The following is a 16817-nucleotide window of genomic DNA, read 5'->3' on the forward strand; positions in this document are numbered from 1 at the left end:
CCTCATTGTCTGGCTACGATGGCCAACTCTGGAGTCTGGTTGCTGCATGCTCATAGAGTCGAGGGAACTGCCCGCTAATTTTGCCTTTTCACAGATCCCCCTTTCTGGCACCTTCCCCGTTCGGACTCCTCCTTCTCCGTCCACCTCCGCTCCTTTTGCATCCCGAGCTGCGAGTTTGAGGCCAGCCTGTGTGGGTTGTGGCTCAGGCGAATTCCTTCGCCATCGACTAAAGATCTTCAGTTGCTGGCGGAGTTCATTGGCGAGTGCGAATCATAGTTATATTAACTGGATTAACAATCCACATACCTAATAGATCTATATCAAAAACATTTGATACTATATACAGACTGTATTGCACACAACTTCTGGTTTATTAGTTGGCCATACTTTAGGGTATTCCCCAGTCGACTTGATCTTGCTTAGCCGCAAAAGGGGAGATGCTGAAATCGAGAAGTGGAAGTGGGAGGCTCATGAAAAATTGAGCAAGTGCCGCACTTGCAATTTCAACAGCTCATCTGCCGCTGCGCAAAACAATTTCGTGGCCCAGCAGCAACTGCAGTCTCATTTTGAGCCTTAACCTTAGCTCCTTCGGATTGGAATAGTTCTGGACTTGTGTTCCCTGCCCATTTAAGGTGGCAAGTAACATACGTACTTGAATATTAGCTTTCTTTCAATGGAAAAAATCCAAATGAGAAAACTGTAAAACTATTCAATCTTCAAAAGGGGATTGTACTTTCAGGTGTGGGAATCTGCAAGAGATTAGTTTGCCTTTCATTATACTATATCAAATCATCTATTTTTATTACGCTCAATTAGTTACCCATCTTACCTAAATACTTAATATAACATAAATGTTAAGTTGATGTGTTCATCCGTAATCTTTTAATTGATTCTTAATTTCGCATTCAGCTCGCTTGTAAGCTAGTAATTTGCGTGCAAGAACTCCATTTCCCTTGTTTTTCCATATACTTTCCTTTTGACCAGCTCGAAAATCGATTCAAATCAGTGGGGTATTTTTGTCTGTCAACGACAAAAACCTTCAATCAAATTGGAGTATGCCAAAAATCCGAGCCATGCGTCGGGCAATTCAATTACAAAGCCCAGCAGGAGATGTACATACGAAGGGATATGTCCCTTTCCACCTCCTGCCGCCCAAAACTTTGCACTCCTCCATTCAACTGGCATGTCAATGACCAGGTAGGACTCATCGCTCACCTGGCGACATGTCAATGGGGCTGGGAAATGGGGCGGCAACAAAGTTCCGAAGATAAAGCTCTTGCCATGAATATGCAGCTGATGTGCACTTGCGCCCGGGGAAGGCAGTTCCCTTTTCCATCCAGTTTACCACCCTTTCCGCCCGCTTTTCACTGCTTTCCACCGCTTTCCACCGATTTAGCCTTAAGCTGCTACTGCTGCTACTCACTTTCCTCACAGACGACAGTCTTTTGCACTCGCCCATGCATTTTTTCCATCGAACAAAAACATTGAAAAGCGAGTCATAGATTTCCGTTTGTGCGCCTCGGAAACAATGGCATTTCATGTTGCACGTAAAACGAGCCAAATAAACCCGCGGATAAGCGGGAAGGGGAGGAGTCGGGGTAGGGACCGGGGTCGGAGAGATAGCACTGGCACAATATAACTTAAGTGCAATTCCATTTTTACCGATATTCCTGCCACTGGCGCCTTTTAAGTGAAGTGAACCAAACACAAATCACACAAATCGCAGCGATAATAGCAAAGGAACGCAAAGTGCCCCAGGATATTATGCTAGATAGTAGAAATAGAACCAGCTGATCGATGATTGGGCATTTCCGGCAGAGATTGGGCAGGTGACCTTTGTCCAGGGCTAGCTAGTATAAATAGCCCGAGAAAATTCTAAATTGGCACAGTTCAACTGAAACCCTCATCATGGTAAGTCAAACGAGAGAGCGAGTCCTTGGGTAGTACAATTGTTAAGTATTGGCCTTCCAATTTCTCCACCAGCATTCTCTACGACTCCTGGTTCTTCTTGGTGTTCTGATGGCCACTCAGGGCAGAGTTCTAGAACAGGACAAGGCTCCGGAGGTTGTCGCTTCACCTCAAGAAATCAAACCCAACGTGGAGGTCAAGCAGGAAGTTGCCAATAAAGTGCGGGAAACCCAGCCGCAGCTGGGTGGCGCTGTCATCTCCCAAGGCCAATCTTCTGCAGCTATCGATCAGGTTGGTGTGAAGGAGGGTCAAGATCAGGTGGCGAACTCCACAACTCCTGATGTCCAGGAAAGCCAACGCGAAGGGGTTTCTTTCGTCGAAGTGACTAAAGAAAACCAGGAAGCACATGCCCCACTGAGTAAGGTCGTCAGTAGCCCATTAGCCCCAGCGATAGCCGAGGAAAAGCAGCCCACTTCCAATGAGATACCCAAGGACCAGGAGCCAGGCAAAGAAGTTATAACCCAGAACCATCCCGACGTCCAAGGACGCGACAATAAGATTCAGTTTGTGTACGAGCAGCCTGGTCAAAACCAAAACCAGATTCCACAGATAAGCATTCAGGATCTGGAGAAGATCTTCAAGTATCAGGGAGTGCAAGTGGTCAACGGATCTCAATCATTTAACCAGTATCCGAGCATCTACAACAAGTTCCCATCTTACCCGAAGGTGGAATACGTTTCTGTGGTAAACACATCGGATGCCAATGTGACCCAGCATCTCCACAACCACACGCACTATTATCCCAACCAGAAGAAGCCCGGATTTCCCTTTCCCTTCCTGCCCAATCCCTTCGAGAAACTGGAACCCGTTTATGTTAATCTTAATCAAACTACGAACTCCACGGGCAACGTGACTTACCACACCCACATCCACGAGGAAATCAAGCCGTTCCCCTTCCTGCCCAATCCCTTCACGGACTTCCCCAAGGTAGTGGGCCTCAGCTTGGTGCTCCTCCCGAATCCATTCTATGTGAACAAGAACCAGGACATTAACCAGTCTCAGGTCGTGAGCCTGCCTGCTGGATACCAGGACAACGGGGAGTACCAGTACTTTGGAAAGTTCCGTGCTCTTTCCGAGGAAACCCAGAAGCAGCAGCAGAAGCAGCAATCGCAGCAGCAGCCGGCTCAGAAGCCCAATTTCTACCTGATTCCCAATCCTCTGGCCAGTCAGGCATCCGGTGATGGTAAAAAGGTAGATGCCAATGTCCTGCTTCCAATAAATCTGGCTGCTCTCCCACTTCTGGTTCCGGCTCCAGAGCTGACCCAGGGTAAAGCTTCGCCCTCGGGCAGCATCAGTTTCCAGGATCTGATTAAGGCCACCAATGTCCATGTGAGCCAGCCCATCAAGCTGCAGGCCAACAATGGCCTCACTCAAGTGCAGAAGGAGCAGGCTGCCATCCAACAGTTGATCCTCAGTCATCTTAGCGAGCAGCAGAAGCTGTTCCAAAAGCAATCCGTTGCGGACGGAAAGCGCTCCCAATCCGCACAGCCCATTGTCCAACTGCAGGAGGAGGAGGAGAGCTCCGTTCTGTTTGCCGTGGAGATTCCGAAGCCCATCTATCGCTTCTTCAAGGGCATCTTTGGCGGTTTCTCCAACTGAGAGGCTAACTAAAGTGATCAATACCGAAAGAACAACAAAGAAACGAGGTGGAAACTAAGGCATATCCTTGTAGTTATTCATTAGAAATACAAATAAAGTTAAGTGCAAACCCAACTAGAAGTTTTTTGATATTGCATGGCATACTATATACTATACTTTTGAAAGTGCCCATTTTCAAACGAAGCTAAAGCACAAAATTCTAACCAAAATGAATTTTACCAACTCCCAACTAGCTGGATCCCCAGAGTCTTGTTACTCCCACACATTAACAGACTTTCCCAGCTCAATTCAAAGAAACTCGTGCAAACATGATAAATGTGTGTATTTAGGAATCATTACCCGACTTTCCACCCATGGAGACGGATGACGCAGGAGGGAGGAAGGTCGCTCACATTCGTCATTCCACATTGGGTTATCAAGCCGAGATGGATATAATCAAACTGTGAGAACAGACTCCCCAGCACACACAGAAGCGGAGGCCATTATGCTGAATATATTCCAGTGAAATGCATTCATGACTGCTCACCTTTTGCCAACCCTTCGGCTGCAGGAGTCGAAGGATGCCCAGGATGCAGATGCTCAGCACAGACATTCGTACCCGGGCACATGCTGCCTTCTGCCGTTTGCCATTTTAATGAATACATAATTAGTCTTTTTGCCAAGCTCTCCCAATCCACCGCCCACTCATACACCACCCACTCATCCACCTCCGCCTTCTACTCTTGGCTTCTTTTGCTGATGCCACTGCAGCACCTGTTCAAATCATTTCTCATTTGAGTTTAATGTCCATGCAGCAACACGTTCCTTTTCGACCCTCGACTTAGAGGTACACTTAAACCAAAAGTTAGAGAAGTGCTGAAACAATATAATTGGAATGTATCAGCCGTAATGAGAGTGACTTTCCCCTTCAGGAGATTTCTCTCAGTGCAGCCTGCACGTGCAGCTGATTGGTTCATTTCATACTTTCATGCAATATGGAGATAATGTTTGCTCCTGTCCAGGTCCTCGCTCAAAGCGAGCGAGAGAGCAGATAATGGGGAACAGAGACGGCAGCACATAATTGCCAGGATTACGCTGGCTCATAAAGTTTTCCCGGGCATCTGCAATTGTGTTTGCACTTCTCTTCAATACCCGAGGATTCAGAAATGTTTGCCGGAAAGGGTGGCGAGCGGGAAATGGCTGTTTGCTGATATCGTTTATTTAATATTTAATTGAATCCATGCCGAGTCGATTTTTTCCATTATACAAGACCTGACCATCTCGATATTGGGGGTCCTGTCCGGCGAGTCCTTTGCGGGAAATTAGTCCCGGCTTATCGGCTCATTTGGTTGCGTAAATTGGAGATGAAAATTCCGAAATACCTGTACTAATCCGATCTCATAAATGCCGACGATTGCTATCCTCCTACACTTTAACATTTATTATCTCATATCGGGACAGCAGCCAGTTTAAACCGTATATATATAGTACTGAAAATAAAGCAAATTAATAAGTTTCGGTTAAAGTTGTAAGCCGCATCCTTTTGGGGCCCGAGTTTATTACTCAAAGGAATTGGTTGGGGCCCACAGAAGCAGCGGATGCCCATAAATATATCATGAAATCAAAAAGTTTGCCACAACTTCTACTTCTGGTTGGTTGCCGCTTCTTTTTGATTGGTGCCAGGACCCCACACCCGATGATTACACTGGCAGAAAAGTCTACTATCTGGTTCGAACACAGATAGGCATGCTTGCGTATATATTCCTCTGTGTATCACCCATTTGGACTCCCTAAGCTTGCGTGTAATCGTGTGGGCCAAAGTGCTGGCCACACGGAAAACAAGAGGAGCCGGAGAAACGGTGGCAGGAGCAGGAGCAGGAGCATCGCTCAAAGGAGCAGAGTAATGCGTTTCCGGTTCCGGCGAGGCCTTCGTGACAGCAGCTCCTTGCTACTTGCTCCCGTTCTCCCCTCGTCCTGCTGCCAGTCAATTCAATAAAACTTGTGTCCATTTCATTTAAAATTCTCTGTTCTATCTCTGTGGTGTGAGCTCCTGGCTGCTGGTCCTTGCTCGCAAATTAATGGTGTTAAAATTAGTGCCTCAGACGGAGTGGCTGCCCGCATCCTTGCCACGGAGCTGAAACTTTGCCATCTTGGCCCCAGCTTCTCCTCCGCTGGCAGCCTCTTCTATTTATTTAGTTGTCACTCTGTGGAAATTATGCCGCCTGTTCTGCCGGGCTGCTTGTGCTCCTGCGACACGTGTAACTGGATCCTGGTCCTTTTTCCCACCTGGCCGAAACTTTTCCACCTTAAAGTTTATACCTTGGACCAACTTTTTTCTAACTTCCCCCCTTCACTCCGTCGTTTCAGGTGCGATTCAGGAGCGTCGTTTTTTTGGCATCCTCCGTTCGGCGAAAAGGAAGGACGGTAAGTGGCTGCAGCGGATGCTGTTGAAATTAAGGTCCGATGGAGAACCGAATATTTCCCTAATGAAACCAATTAAGCAAACAGCAAAATGGCCCAAAATTGTGGTTGGAAAAATGAAAAATCAAAGGCTAGACGATGGGTAAACAAGGCGCAGAAAGGGTGAAAGTGGAAAAAGGACGCCGCAAGGATTGCCTCAATTACGAAATGAACACACAGGGAAAAGTTCGACGATTGACGGACTCTGGCAATTTAAATGTTGCTGATTGAAAAGAGCTTAAATCGGTTTAAAAGTTAATATAAAGGGATAGATAGTAGATTATGATAGGCAGATAGGAAAAGAGTTTATAGTAAAAATTAAACTAATCAGATTTTGCAGCTATTTTTAAGCCATTTATGTGAAATTGTATAAAAATGTTTCATCCTGGCTTCCATGTGGGATGTTCATTTATATAGATTGAAGTTTTTTCCCGGCCATGCAAAAGCCATTTGCCAAAATCAATACATTTATTTAGACCGCAGGCTGGAGAGTGAAAAGCAAATCAAATGCCAGCAAGCGACACAAAATGTATTTAGCATTGGGAGGCATTTGACGGAGCAGCCAAATATTGTTAAGGTAACTCAAATACCCAGACCGATTCCAATCCCATCCCATGCCAATCCAAGTCCCGGACTGCTCCTACTACCACTGCCTGTTTGGTTTTGGCCAAATCGTTTTACGCTTTGTTGCCGCCAGCCATTCTCTCAGCCAGGATGCAAATATGTGCAGAGGCTTAACGTATCCAATAAAGCCAGGAGAAGACGGACAAGGGGGGGGGGGCTTGGACTGGGATTGGCCAGAGCCGAGCCACTGATGGACAAATCCCTGCGGACTCAGCTCGTCATCAGTGGACATAAGCAGCTCAGCGACTCATACAGAGCAAAAAGGGATTTCGGCATTGAATAGCTCGAGTCTCTTAAATTGTCAGCCTTTCTGGAAAAACTTTGAAGATGGATATGAGACAAATTTACAATTATCTATACTTCGTTAGATAATCTTGCATTTTCCTACAACGTATCTAATCACTCAACTGATACATAGGTGTTCTATAAATCATGCTCAGTGAGTACCCAGATTTTCGCCGCGTGTAGTGGCTCTTTATCTAATCTGACCAGTTGAGTCCCAGCCTTTACCACGTGTCCGATGGATTGGATGTGGTCCGGGCCCAACAACTTCATCTGTGAGAGGTGGTGCGTGTGCGGGTTTAATTCGTTTCACTGCAACAATGTTGTGACGCGATTTATGCCGCTGCTCTTAAATGTCATTACCAGCTAAATACCTTTAAATGGCCCCCATCCATTTGGGCTGACCACTTGGCGCCAGCCGAAAGTGCGACCACTGGCCACCGAGCACCAACCACCGACCACCGACCACCCGTCGCGTGTCTTTATGGACTGGGATCCTCAGCGGATCGGGTTTTCCTCCTGCCGCGGCCAGACGCATTTATCATCCCGACCCGTGACGCGCTGTCGCCTTCAATTACACGCAAATTATTCTGCGCTCAGCGAAAGGCGGCACCTGTGCTTGCTTACCTGCTCTCGCATCTGGCGGGGAAATGCGGCATCTGCACTTGGTCATCTTCATTGGAGCCATCTGCTCTGCTGGCAGGGCGGCCTGCGATCAATCTGCCTTATGTCAAGTCCCGGCCATCCGATGCCAATCTGGTGCTCCAGTTTGGATGGCATCGCTGGCAGCGATTAGCCTGATTGATCAATGGGTGTTCGGCAATGGCGGATTAGAAAACCCACTCCAAGGTGGATGCTATCTATAGTGATCGAGATGCGTTTAAGTATCTTCTCTTGCAGACTCATGTATTGAACCATCTGAACAGGCATTTTTGCCATAACTTGGCCAAAAAATGTCCGATGGCTGAAATAATCACAGTTTCTTGCAGCTAATGATCGATACTAACTATCCTCATTCCGTTTTTGCAGACATTTAAAAATTAAATTTTTTCCAATTTTTGACTTTTTGATAAGGGGTTACATCACTATTTTTTTGAAAAAATTGACCAAAAATTAAAAGTTCAGTTTTGAATGCAGATCGATTTTTTATGTCAATACGAGCTCAAAAAGGTATTACATTCAATAATTGAACAAAAATTGCGCCAAATATGGCCAATTTGGGGAATTTCCTATGAGGCAACTAGGAAAATAAGGGGAAATCCTATAGGAAAATCTTAGTCCAACAATATAATTATAATATTATATAATATATTAAGTTTGGATTTTTTTGCTTAGCCTAATTAAGTTTTTGACTTTGCTGGGAACTATTCAAGCTGCAAGTCTTCTCTTCCCATATTAAGTTTTCCATTCACTTGCTTCAGCCATCGACACTCGTTTCCTTTAATTGTCCACTAAAATATGCCGCATGCCCCAGTCGAGAGGCAAGCAAATACTTCAAGTTTTTCCCAAGTGCGCGACTGGAGAAGGCAAGAAGTTAAGTACCACCCATTCCCAGCCGGCTTCCGAATCCTAATTAAACAATACAAATGCGAATCGGCAGCGAAAGACAAAGACACGGATTCCGGGGGATTGGAATTTGGACGATGCTGAGTCTTGAGCTGCGTCAGCGCATCCGTAGTGCAAATGCAAATCGCCGCTGGCAGGAATTTTATAATTAATCGGCGGGGATTTGCGCACACGTCTCTTTATTCACAACCAGCCATCCCTTAGGTCTACAAAGTCGTCCAGCTCCTCGGCGTAATCCTCGGCAGTTCCATCGCTTTGGCCGTGACGCGAGTAGTGATTGAAAATCATGTCTCTGGCCGCCGGAATCACTTTGCCGCTCTCGCATCCGTGCATGTCCTCGTATGTGATTTCGCCGTGTCCCATTCCTCCTATGCTGCCCATGTCGTAGCTACCGTGGGCTCCATGGCCAATGCCTCCTCCTCCTCCTACGCCGCCCTTGGCAATGCCACCACCGTGTGTGGAGAAGCCAAGCACTTTGTATACCGTTTGCTTTACACCTCCGCCGCCACCGCCACCATGTGATCCGTGTAGCACCTTGTACACGGTGTGAGTGTGGTGGTGCGTCTTCACCTTGACCGGCACGTGGATGATTAGGCGTCGGTGGCCCAGACGCCGCGCCTGCACTCCCGTCGCCACCAGCAGAAGCATTATGGCCAGCAGCTTGGCCGCCATGGAGGGACCACCAGATGACAGCTTTATTTTGGGTAAATCAATAGCGAGAGCGTTGAACAGGAATTACTATTTGAAACTAAATTATAGGAACTAAGGTGCAATTTCCGAAAACTGAAATCCATTTCGTGTTTTTTTTTTTAGGCGTTCAAATTAATAAGAACTTTCTGTTTGTTGGCAATTTTCAATCATTTGATTGAACACTTGGTGTGAATGCAAATTAAACTTTAATTAAATTTTAATTTAGTTTAATATGACCCGAATAAGCAATTAAAATTTGTTTTTCACTCTGCTTGAATTTATATTTTTTTTTATTAAATCGCACAAAACTGTTTTTAAGTAGATTTTAAATTGGTTTGATTTACTTTTTCGGTTTTTGTGCCGATCCAAATGGCCAGCTTAACTTGACTCACTTTGGACATTTAGCAGATGTAGATTTGGCTGATGTGGCTGCTGATTAAGCTGGTTAAGCAGGTCCTTAATTAATCCTTCAGTTCGTCCACTGCCACCGCCGAGTGGCGCGCGTTCGCTTTCAGCACTGTGTGGGCCGGCTGGAATCGATGGGGCTTTTATATGGATGCGGTAATCAGGTTCAGTGCACCATGCCGCATGTGGCGTACTTATGGGCTCCCCCTCACCCATCCCGTCCATCATTATCTTCCTCGGCGGTGGTGTCGATTGCATTGCAGCCTCCACGGAGCCGCAACATTTGCATGTGCAGCGCCGCAGCACAGTGGCGTCCGAGTTACGTGTGCCTAATTATTGCTTACAGCTTGTTGCTTGCCGGCACACTGAGAGAAACAAGGTTGTTTTTCAAGATATACAATATTTAAAGTAATGAAGGTGTCAGTATCTTAATTTGCTTCTCAGCAATCAATATCTTAAGAAAAGTTTTCATGCATAACAAAGTTATAACATTAGATAAGTGAGAACCAATCGTGCAGTATTTTCTCGCAGTGCAGGCCCAAAAGCATGGGGCGCGGTCGCTGCTCGGCGAAGCGTTTCGGGTATTTTGCGCCAAGAAAACAATTTTCGCCACAGCATCTCTGCTCCATGGGAGCCCCTTAAATCGGGGAATAGGAGAATCGGCGGATCGGAAGCGGCGTTTTGGTGACTGGCTCTGGGAGCCGGCGAAACGGAATTACCATTGCCATTCATGGAATCTCACATACGCCGGCGCTCGTCTTTAATCCAACCCAATCCAATTCATTCCGATGCAATGCCATCATGCCATCCCACCTCATCCCTATAATCAATATAATCGGGCGAGCATTTCGCGCTTTGTTCAACATTTTATGCAACGCCGCGAAATGCGGAAAAGACATAGATTCGCGCGTGTTTTCCACTTAACATTATTACTTTAATTACCCGACGAGCATGCGATAGGTGGCCAGGGGCCAGTATCGGATTCGCTGCGTATTAAATATGCATTTCATTAGCATTTGCCGGCGATCGGTTTCATTTACATACGTAACTTGGACAATGGCTCACCCAGTTTACGTGGCGTATGCGTAACGTGTCGTTAGGAAAACGAAAGACTTTCCTTTTCACTGCCTATTTCGTGAGTAAAAAGGAAAAATAACAACACATTACCTTTAAAATAAAGGAATAATGTGCCTGCCAATTTTTTATGAGATTTAGTTTAGTGCCTTGCACTTTTCATTCAACAAACTTATATGCCAATAAATCGCAAGCTTAGATCAATTAAACATTATTTTCGCTGCCCAGCGAGGACCATAAAAAGATTAGCATTTTACGACTTTTGCCAATTAATTGGAATTTCACCCATTGCTTTGCCTCGGTAACTACAACTATAGTATAGTAGATATAGTGCAGTAGATATGTGGAATTCACATGCCTTCGCCTCATTAAATGGATTTAATATCGCGCGCAGAATGTGCACTCGTAAAAAGCCGGAGCACACTTACGCAGCGGAATGAAAGTCCGGAGGAGGCAGAAGCACTGCCGCCCACCCGGCATATGGCTAATGAAACGTGGCCCAAAGTTCGTCCGTCGGGCAGATAAACTGCAGTAATAAGTAAGCTCCGAAATGCGTTGTGCAAAACGGGCGCCATGAATTCCATAACTTTATGGCAATGGCCCACTCTAATTGTCCCGAAAGAGGGTCGCTCCACGAGATTGTGGATGGTGGATGGGGGCACAAAGATGCCCCCGAAATGCCTGTGCCACCTTCACCTCTTTACCTTTTTGTGAGCTGGTTAGGGTATGCGCGGCACTTCGACATTTGCCAAAGATCTAGGAGAATTCGTACTATTTTTAAGCAAGTCATTTGATTAGGAACTCATTTAATTGTGACTTCTTCGAATGTCTCTGATTGCACTATCAGTGATTGGATTAAAATTGCAATTACGCCTGGGAAAGCAATATATATATATAGGAAAGGGTAATCTCAGTGCTACCTACTCAATGCCACTTGTTTGCCCGGCGTAGTAATAATTTTGATCAAACTTTTATAAGCGGCGTCATCATCAACCTGCGTGTGTCAGGGGCGAAGAGGGTGTTGTTTGCGGATGGGTGGGTGTAAGGGTTGGTGATGCATGGGGCCTCTAACAACTGCAGGAGCCAGGTCCCGACTTCGGTTGTTGTTGCCTTGGAAATTACCAGAAGGCCGCACACCCACAAACACGCGCAGTTTGTTGGATTTGGGGGCAAAAAGTTGCTAATTTAGAGCAATCTGGTTGGGAAGGATAACAGGACTGGTTGGGGCTTCAGTTCGTCCTGCCGGATGCTGCTAATAAAATGAGAGTCGAGGCGCTAACAAGCCGCAGCGGAGCGAAACGACAAACGGAGGCCAGAGCCCCGGAAAACCCGAAAGGCACTGAAACTAACCCAGCCAAGCTGAGTCGTAAATCCTGACGCTCCTGCTCTGCGCGTCCCAAAAATTAAAGCCCAATACGACGCAAGCACTCCCGACACACGAATCCCCTGCACTATCGCAACCCGTATCCGGGCTAAGCAAACTCGTAAATTTGAGGAAATTACAACATGAAAGTCCTGGACGGCTATGCGCGACTCTAAATTAAATAAAAATACACGGGCAGGGCCATCAGAGTGGATGCACTGCGGGAAAATACGGGTTCATCTACTGGAATGGTTTCTATCTTCACATTTTATACCTATGTGAATCACCTCATCCCAGGGTATACCTTTCTGAGGAAATCCTATTCTCTCTAGTTTATAATTCAAAATGAAAGAGGTTGTGGTTTTTTGCTCAGTGCAGAAGGTTGTTGTGAGGGGGGGGGGGGTTATGCCACCCATAACAAGGGTGGTGATCCAAACTATCCGCACCTGTTGGCCGAATAGGAACGACGGAGGGAGCAGTCCGAAAAACTGGCGTTAATTAAAGCTGCAACATAAGCCCTCACCGGACATATGCCCACTGATCCTAGTGGATTGCCGGATTTGTGGGCTGAGTGGGTGGGTGCTGTGGGCTGGTTGATGGCCACTCGGGAATGGAAGTTGGTGGGTGGTGCGCTCAGATTTGTGGCTGGGCAAAAGCGGCAAAAGTTTCGCCATCCGCTGGAGATTTATGTCAAACTAAAGCACTTGATGGCAGAATAGTTGGCATTTAATGGCTGCATTATTGGAGTTTGTTTGGAAAGTGCCGTAACTAATGGGTCACGGATCTGTGAGCCGGACAAACGAGGAGGAGGAGGAGGCAATCTAGGGGGCGTAACTCCGGGTTAATCCGAACAAATTGCCATTTATCTACGACCAAATTTCTAAGCCACTGCCACACAGGTGGAAAGGCTTCGAGTGGCGAATTAGCAAAGCTCATTGGTGGGATAAACATTTTGAATGATTTTAGTTGAAAAGTTGCACTGTTTGGAGGCACTATCCATGCCTATGAATCTATACATAAAATAATTAAATATACGATAGTTTTTATCGAGAAAAGAATCCTTCTCCATTTCCAAGCCATTGGGCTTGTGCTATCAGAAGCTTAGATATGTATGAACAATGTGTTATTACAATACGTTCCATGGCGAATTGAGCCGCCGCTAATCTGGAACCGAGCTCGTTGAGGCCTCGTTGGCCGCCTTTCGTTCCGTTCCTTCTGGCCGGGAGTCAAACGTGGCGCACATCAAACGGCTGGCCATCAGGGCCACCTGTGCGTGTCCAAAAGGCCAGGCGCAGTGGGCCCACCCAGTGGAGGGAGGATCGAGAATGGAGGAGCTGCCAGAAATGGCCTCGAGGAGATGGGCGAGCGGATGGGTTGATACAGAGGAGCGGCATGAGCAGCTATGCTGGGCAATAAATTTCGATTACATAATTTGTAAATTGTTATAACCCGGCGGAATTACCATGAAATCTTTCGCAAGGCATTCAAAAATCTGCCACTTCTGGCCAGGAGCTGGAAAATTCATAAAGTTTTATGGTGTTTGACTGCCGAGCATCTAACAAACAATGAGGCCTTGACTTTGGGGAATTCAAGCCTGTGATTTGCCAGTGATTCGCCTATGGAACTGTATGTCGATGTGTATGTGTTCCTTCTCACAGTCTGCACTTCCTGCTTGGGTGGGCGAGAAGGACCAGGTTACGCATCAGCGGGCGCAATTTCATAGATGATTTCTGTAATGCCGCGATTAGTTTTTATGCCCCGGCCATTGGGATTCGGGAGGAGCATCTTCTCCAGGAGCTGCTCCCGCTGACCCGCCTAATTAATGGCAAATTGAAAGGGAATCGTTTATCTGGCACTTGTTATCGGGCTGAGGAGGAGCACGGCTCCCCGGAGTCTACGCTGGCCATGGACCATAAATCAACAGCCAATTACAATAAAAATTTATCATGCACAATAAAAGCAAAGGAGGAGCGCGAAAAAATGACGCAGAAATAATTTACATGGAGCATTTTTCACATTTTTCAGCAAAGGAATTTATAAAAATGTCCCCAAAGGGACCCACTGCGCCTGCTGCCCTCCAACTCCTGGCCATAGATGGAAATTTTAATAAAGCACGCGGCATTTCAAAGGAAGACAAAGGACCAGGCTCGTGGAAGGGCTCCTCGGTCCTCGGCTCCAGCGATTGCAATTGAGGGATTTACTCTAGTGGCTGATGGTACTCGAAGACATATTTCCCGGAGAGGCCAAAGTGCACTTGCTCCAGCTGCCACAGCTGCTCCAGGAGCTCTCCATTTTCCCCGCCCACCAAGAGTTCATCAGCAGCAAGCCGCATCTCGGCCAGCAAATCAAAGTGCGTGCCGCGTGCTTCCCTTTCCGGCCTGGTTGGGTTAGGTCCGGAACCCCGGAATCCGGATTTCGGATTTCGACTCCGGATTTGGTTCTACTTGGGTTTCACTTTCGGGTTCAAAGTTCTGGATGACTGGAAAAAAAGAGGAGGAGTGCCGCCCTTCTTCCTGTATTTCAATTTTCATTCCGCCCGCAGGACTTATTGCTTTTTTCGCTTTGATCTTCCCCCTTTTTTTTGGCCGAGAGAACCCCACAGCCACCCCCCCCCCCCCAATTTCCAGCAGCTCGACGAACTCATGGCTTTTTATGGCCAAGTCCTTTGACGCTTATCGTGACGCTTGGCACTGGAACTGGCACCAGGACCTCCATCTACGGGAGTCCCATTTGTCTTCTCCTAACTAGATTTCGTCTTCGACGGGCCAGCAAAAGTTGAAAAAACTTGAAGCACTATGAATATTACTCGAATTGGGTGATATGATTTATAGCTAAAGTTTTCGTAATATTTTCAATTGATTTGAATTCTATTGCTTAAGTTTTTAACTCAAGATAAATATTTTAGGTTTAATTCATGGAGGAATATCAATTTTTCTCTCTCTGTATGCAAACAACCTCTTGTCCATATGGAAAGTACTCCAAGTTGGTAATAAATACGCACTTGCCAGGAATGTTCGACTGTCCTTGGACATGCGGGCTTGGCAGGGCAGCAAGGACATCTTGGTTGGCCTTCTTCTATTTGTATTTGTGGTCTGGCCAAGAAGAAAGTGGGTTGAGATAAGAGTTGGTCAAACCAAGAAATGGCCAGCCAGCCAAGGAATTGCAATAAATGTGATATTTCCGTTGCTTGCTTTTATAATATATATTTTTGCGTTGCGATGCTATGTAGGTTAAAGCCAAAAGTGATAAACAAACTAAAAACACTTTAGGAGACCGCATTAAACTCGAATTTATGCAAAATACTTAACATGGGAACATTATACGTTCTGCATAATTGTACCAATAACTTTGCAATCAAATAAATCAGTTGAAATCATCGTGCCAAAAACGCCTTCGCCTAGCCAACTCTAGATTCCTTTCACCTGCCACATCACACTTTCATTTGCTCAGACATTTCGTGTTCAACAGCCCGGCCACAACATTTAAATTTATTAAGGCCATAAAATGATATTTTTGCGGCCTCAGCCAGCGTGGCTACAAATGGGCTCATAAATATTTAAAACCGCTTAAAACACGCACGAGAAACGAAAAACCAAAAACCCAAAGCCAACAAACGTTTAATTTTATTGCCCTGGCCAACAGCCGCATCCCCCAACCAACTCCACTTCCCCAATACCAATACCAATCCCTTCCAGCTCGAATAAAGGGCTGCACCGCGTCGCAACCTCTTCGATAAAAGATTTTAATTCACTTTTGATCGCGTTTGGGAATCGCACCTATTCAAATCTTGGCCAGGACGGACCACCCAAAAGCCGAGAGCCCATCAAAATGCCATAAAACCGGGCTTAAGTAGCATCGCCAGTATCGTGGCAGCCACATGAACCTGATCTCGGCTAATTGAAAAGCTAAAAACTGAAATTTGTGTAAATTATTTTTCCCATAAATTAGCCATTTGATGGCTGTGTGCAAAGCCTGGCATCTTGGCACCTGGTCGCTTACCTCCACCCCGTCCACGTATCCATGGCCTGTCATCGAGGATCAGTCGCAGTTTGTCTATGGAAATACGTTGTTGTCTATGGAAAAAGGGTTTAGGCTCACAATGAAACATCTTAAATAAACTCTAAAAGAGGAGGCCGAGTATCTTTAAGTATTTATTAGCAGATCCCTACTTAAAACCCAATCAAATTCGTCGAGAATCCCACTGACAATCTGACAATCAGGCGGGTTTCCACTGGATTTAATGGTCGCCGTGAAGCAGTTGGACATTTGGTCCCTCCTGGTGGTCACTAGGGATCTGGGGATGGGATGTGGATGGGGCTGGGCCTGCGCCTGGGGCCCTGGGTGGGTCGTTAAAGATTTGATGATCCCTCCGGAAGCGTTTAATTTGTTTTGGCACCTCGGCCAAGATCCGAGAGCTGAAAGATAAAGCTGGAAGCGGATCGAAGCGAAGCCCGGCCTTAATTAAAACCCAACGAAATCGGAGTTTATTTATATGTCTGGCTGGCGTTTTGTTAACCCATTAGGCGACAACGTTTCTGCCGGACAGTAAGTATATTGCACTGCCCGTTTTACAGTTGTCTGGCCCGCAGCGAATAGCCACTGGATCTGGCGGGGATTGGGGGTCAGATCGGAGATCGGGCATCGGGGAGAGAGTGGTCCGTCTGAGGCGCTGCCATGTTTAGTGGCAATTAAAATGTTTTTATCTTATTAGTGCCTCTTATCTGCGGCTGCCATTTTAAGATATATGCGAGGGACGTGCGCGAAACGCCGACCACAACAGTTATCGATTGTGCAGCATGTGTATCTA

At 46.3% G+C, this 16817-nt stretch overlaps 3 protein-coding genes across 5 annotated transcripts in view; 2 read left to right on the forward strand and 1 right to left on the reverse strand.

Moving 5' to 3' along the window:
• Nucleotides 1-16817, forward strand: part of CG7991 (uncharacterized protein) — a 40833-nt gene that overhangs the window by 18025 nt on the left and 5991 nt on the right. For both annotated transcript variants that reach the window (NM_139392.2, NM_001202089.1), the window contains exon 2: nucleotides 5914-5970. In NM_139392.2, the coding sequence (NP_647649.2) occupies nucleotides 5914-5970 (57 nt within the window). The remainder of the gene's footprint in view (nucleotides 1-5913; nucleotides 5971-16817) is intronic.
• On the forward strand, nucleotides 1884-3679 carry CG12011 (uncharacterized protein). The gene is made up of 2 exons (NM_139389.3): nucleotides 1884-1911; nucleotides 1984-3679. The coding sequence occupies exons 1-2, from the start codon at nucleotides 1909-1911 to the stop codon at nucleotides 3565-3567; spliced, it is 1587 nt and encodes a 528-aa protein (NP_647646.1). The 5' UTR covers nucleotides 1884-1908; the 3' UTR covers nucleotides 3568-3679.
• CG13931 (uncharacterized protein) lies at nucleotides 8223-9674 on the reverse strand. 2 transcript variants are annotated; one of them, NM_001274345.1, is made up of 2 exons: nucleotides 9561-9674; nucleotides 8223-9171 (listed from the first exon to the last, which is right to left on the reverse strand). In NM_001274345.1, the coding sequence occupies exons 1-2, from the start codon at nucleotides 9567-9569 to the stop codon at nucleotides 8662-8664; spliced, it is 519 nt and encodes a 172-aa protein (NP_001261274.1). In that variant the 5' UTR covers nucleotides 9570-9674; the 3' UTR covers nucleotides 8223-8661. The 2 variants fall into 2 exon arrangements, with proteins under 2 accessions (NP_001261274.1, NP_647647.2); NM_139390.3 differs by having other exon boundaries at nucleotides 8623-9171.

This window comes from Drosophila melanogaster, chromosome 3L, assembly GCF_000001215.4.
Source record: "Drosophila melanogaster chromosome 3L".
NCBI classification, from domain to species: domain Eukaryota; kingdom Metazoa; phylum Arthropoda; class Insecta; order Diptera; family Drosophilidae; genus Drosophila; species Drosophila melanogaster.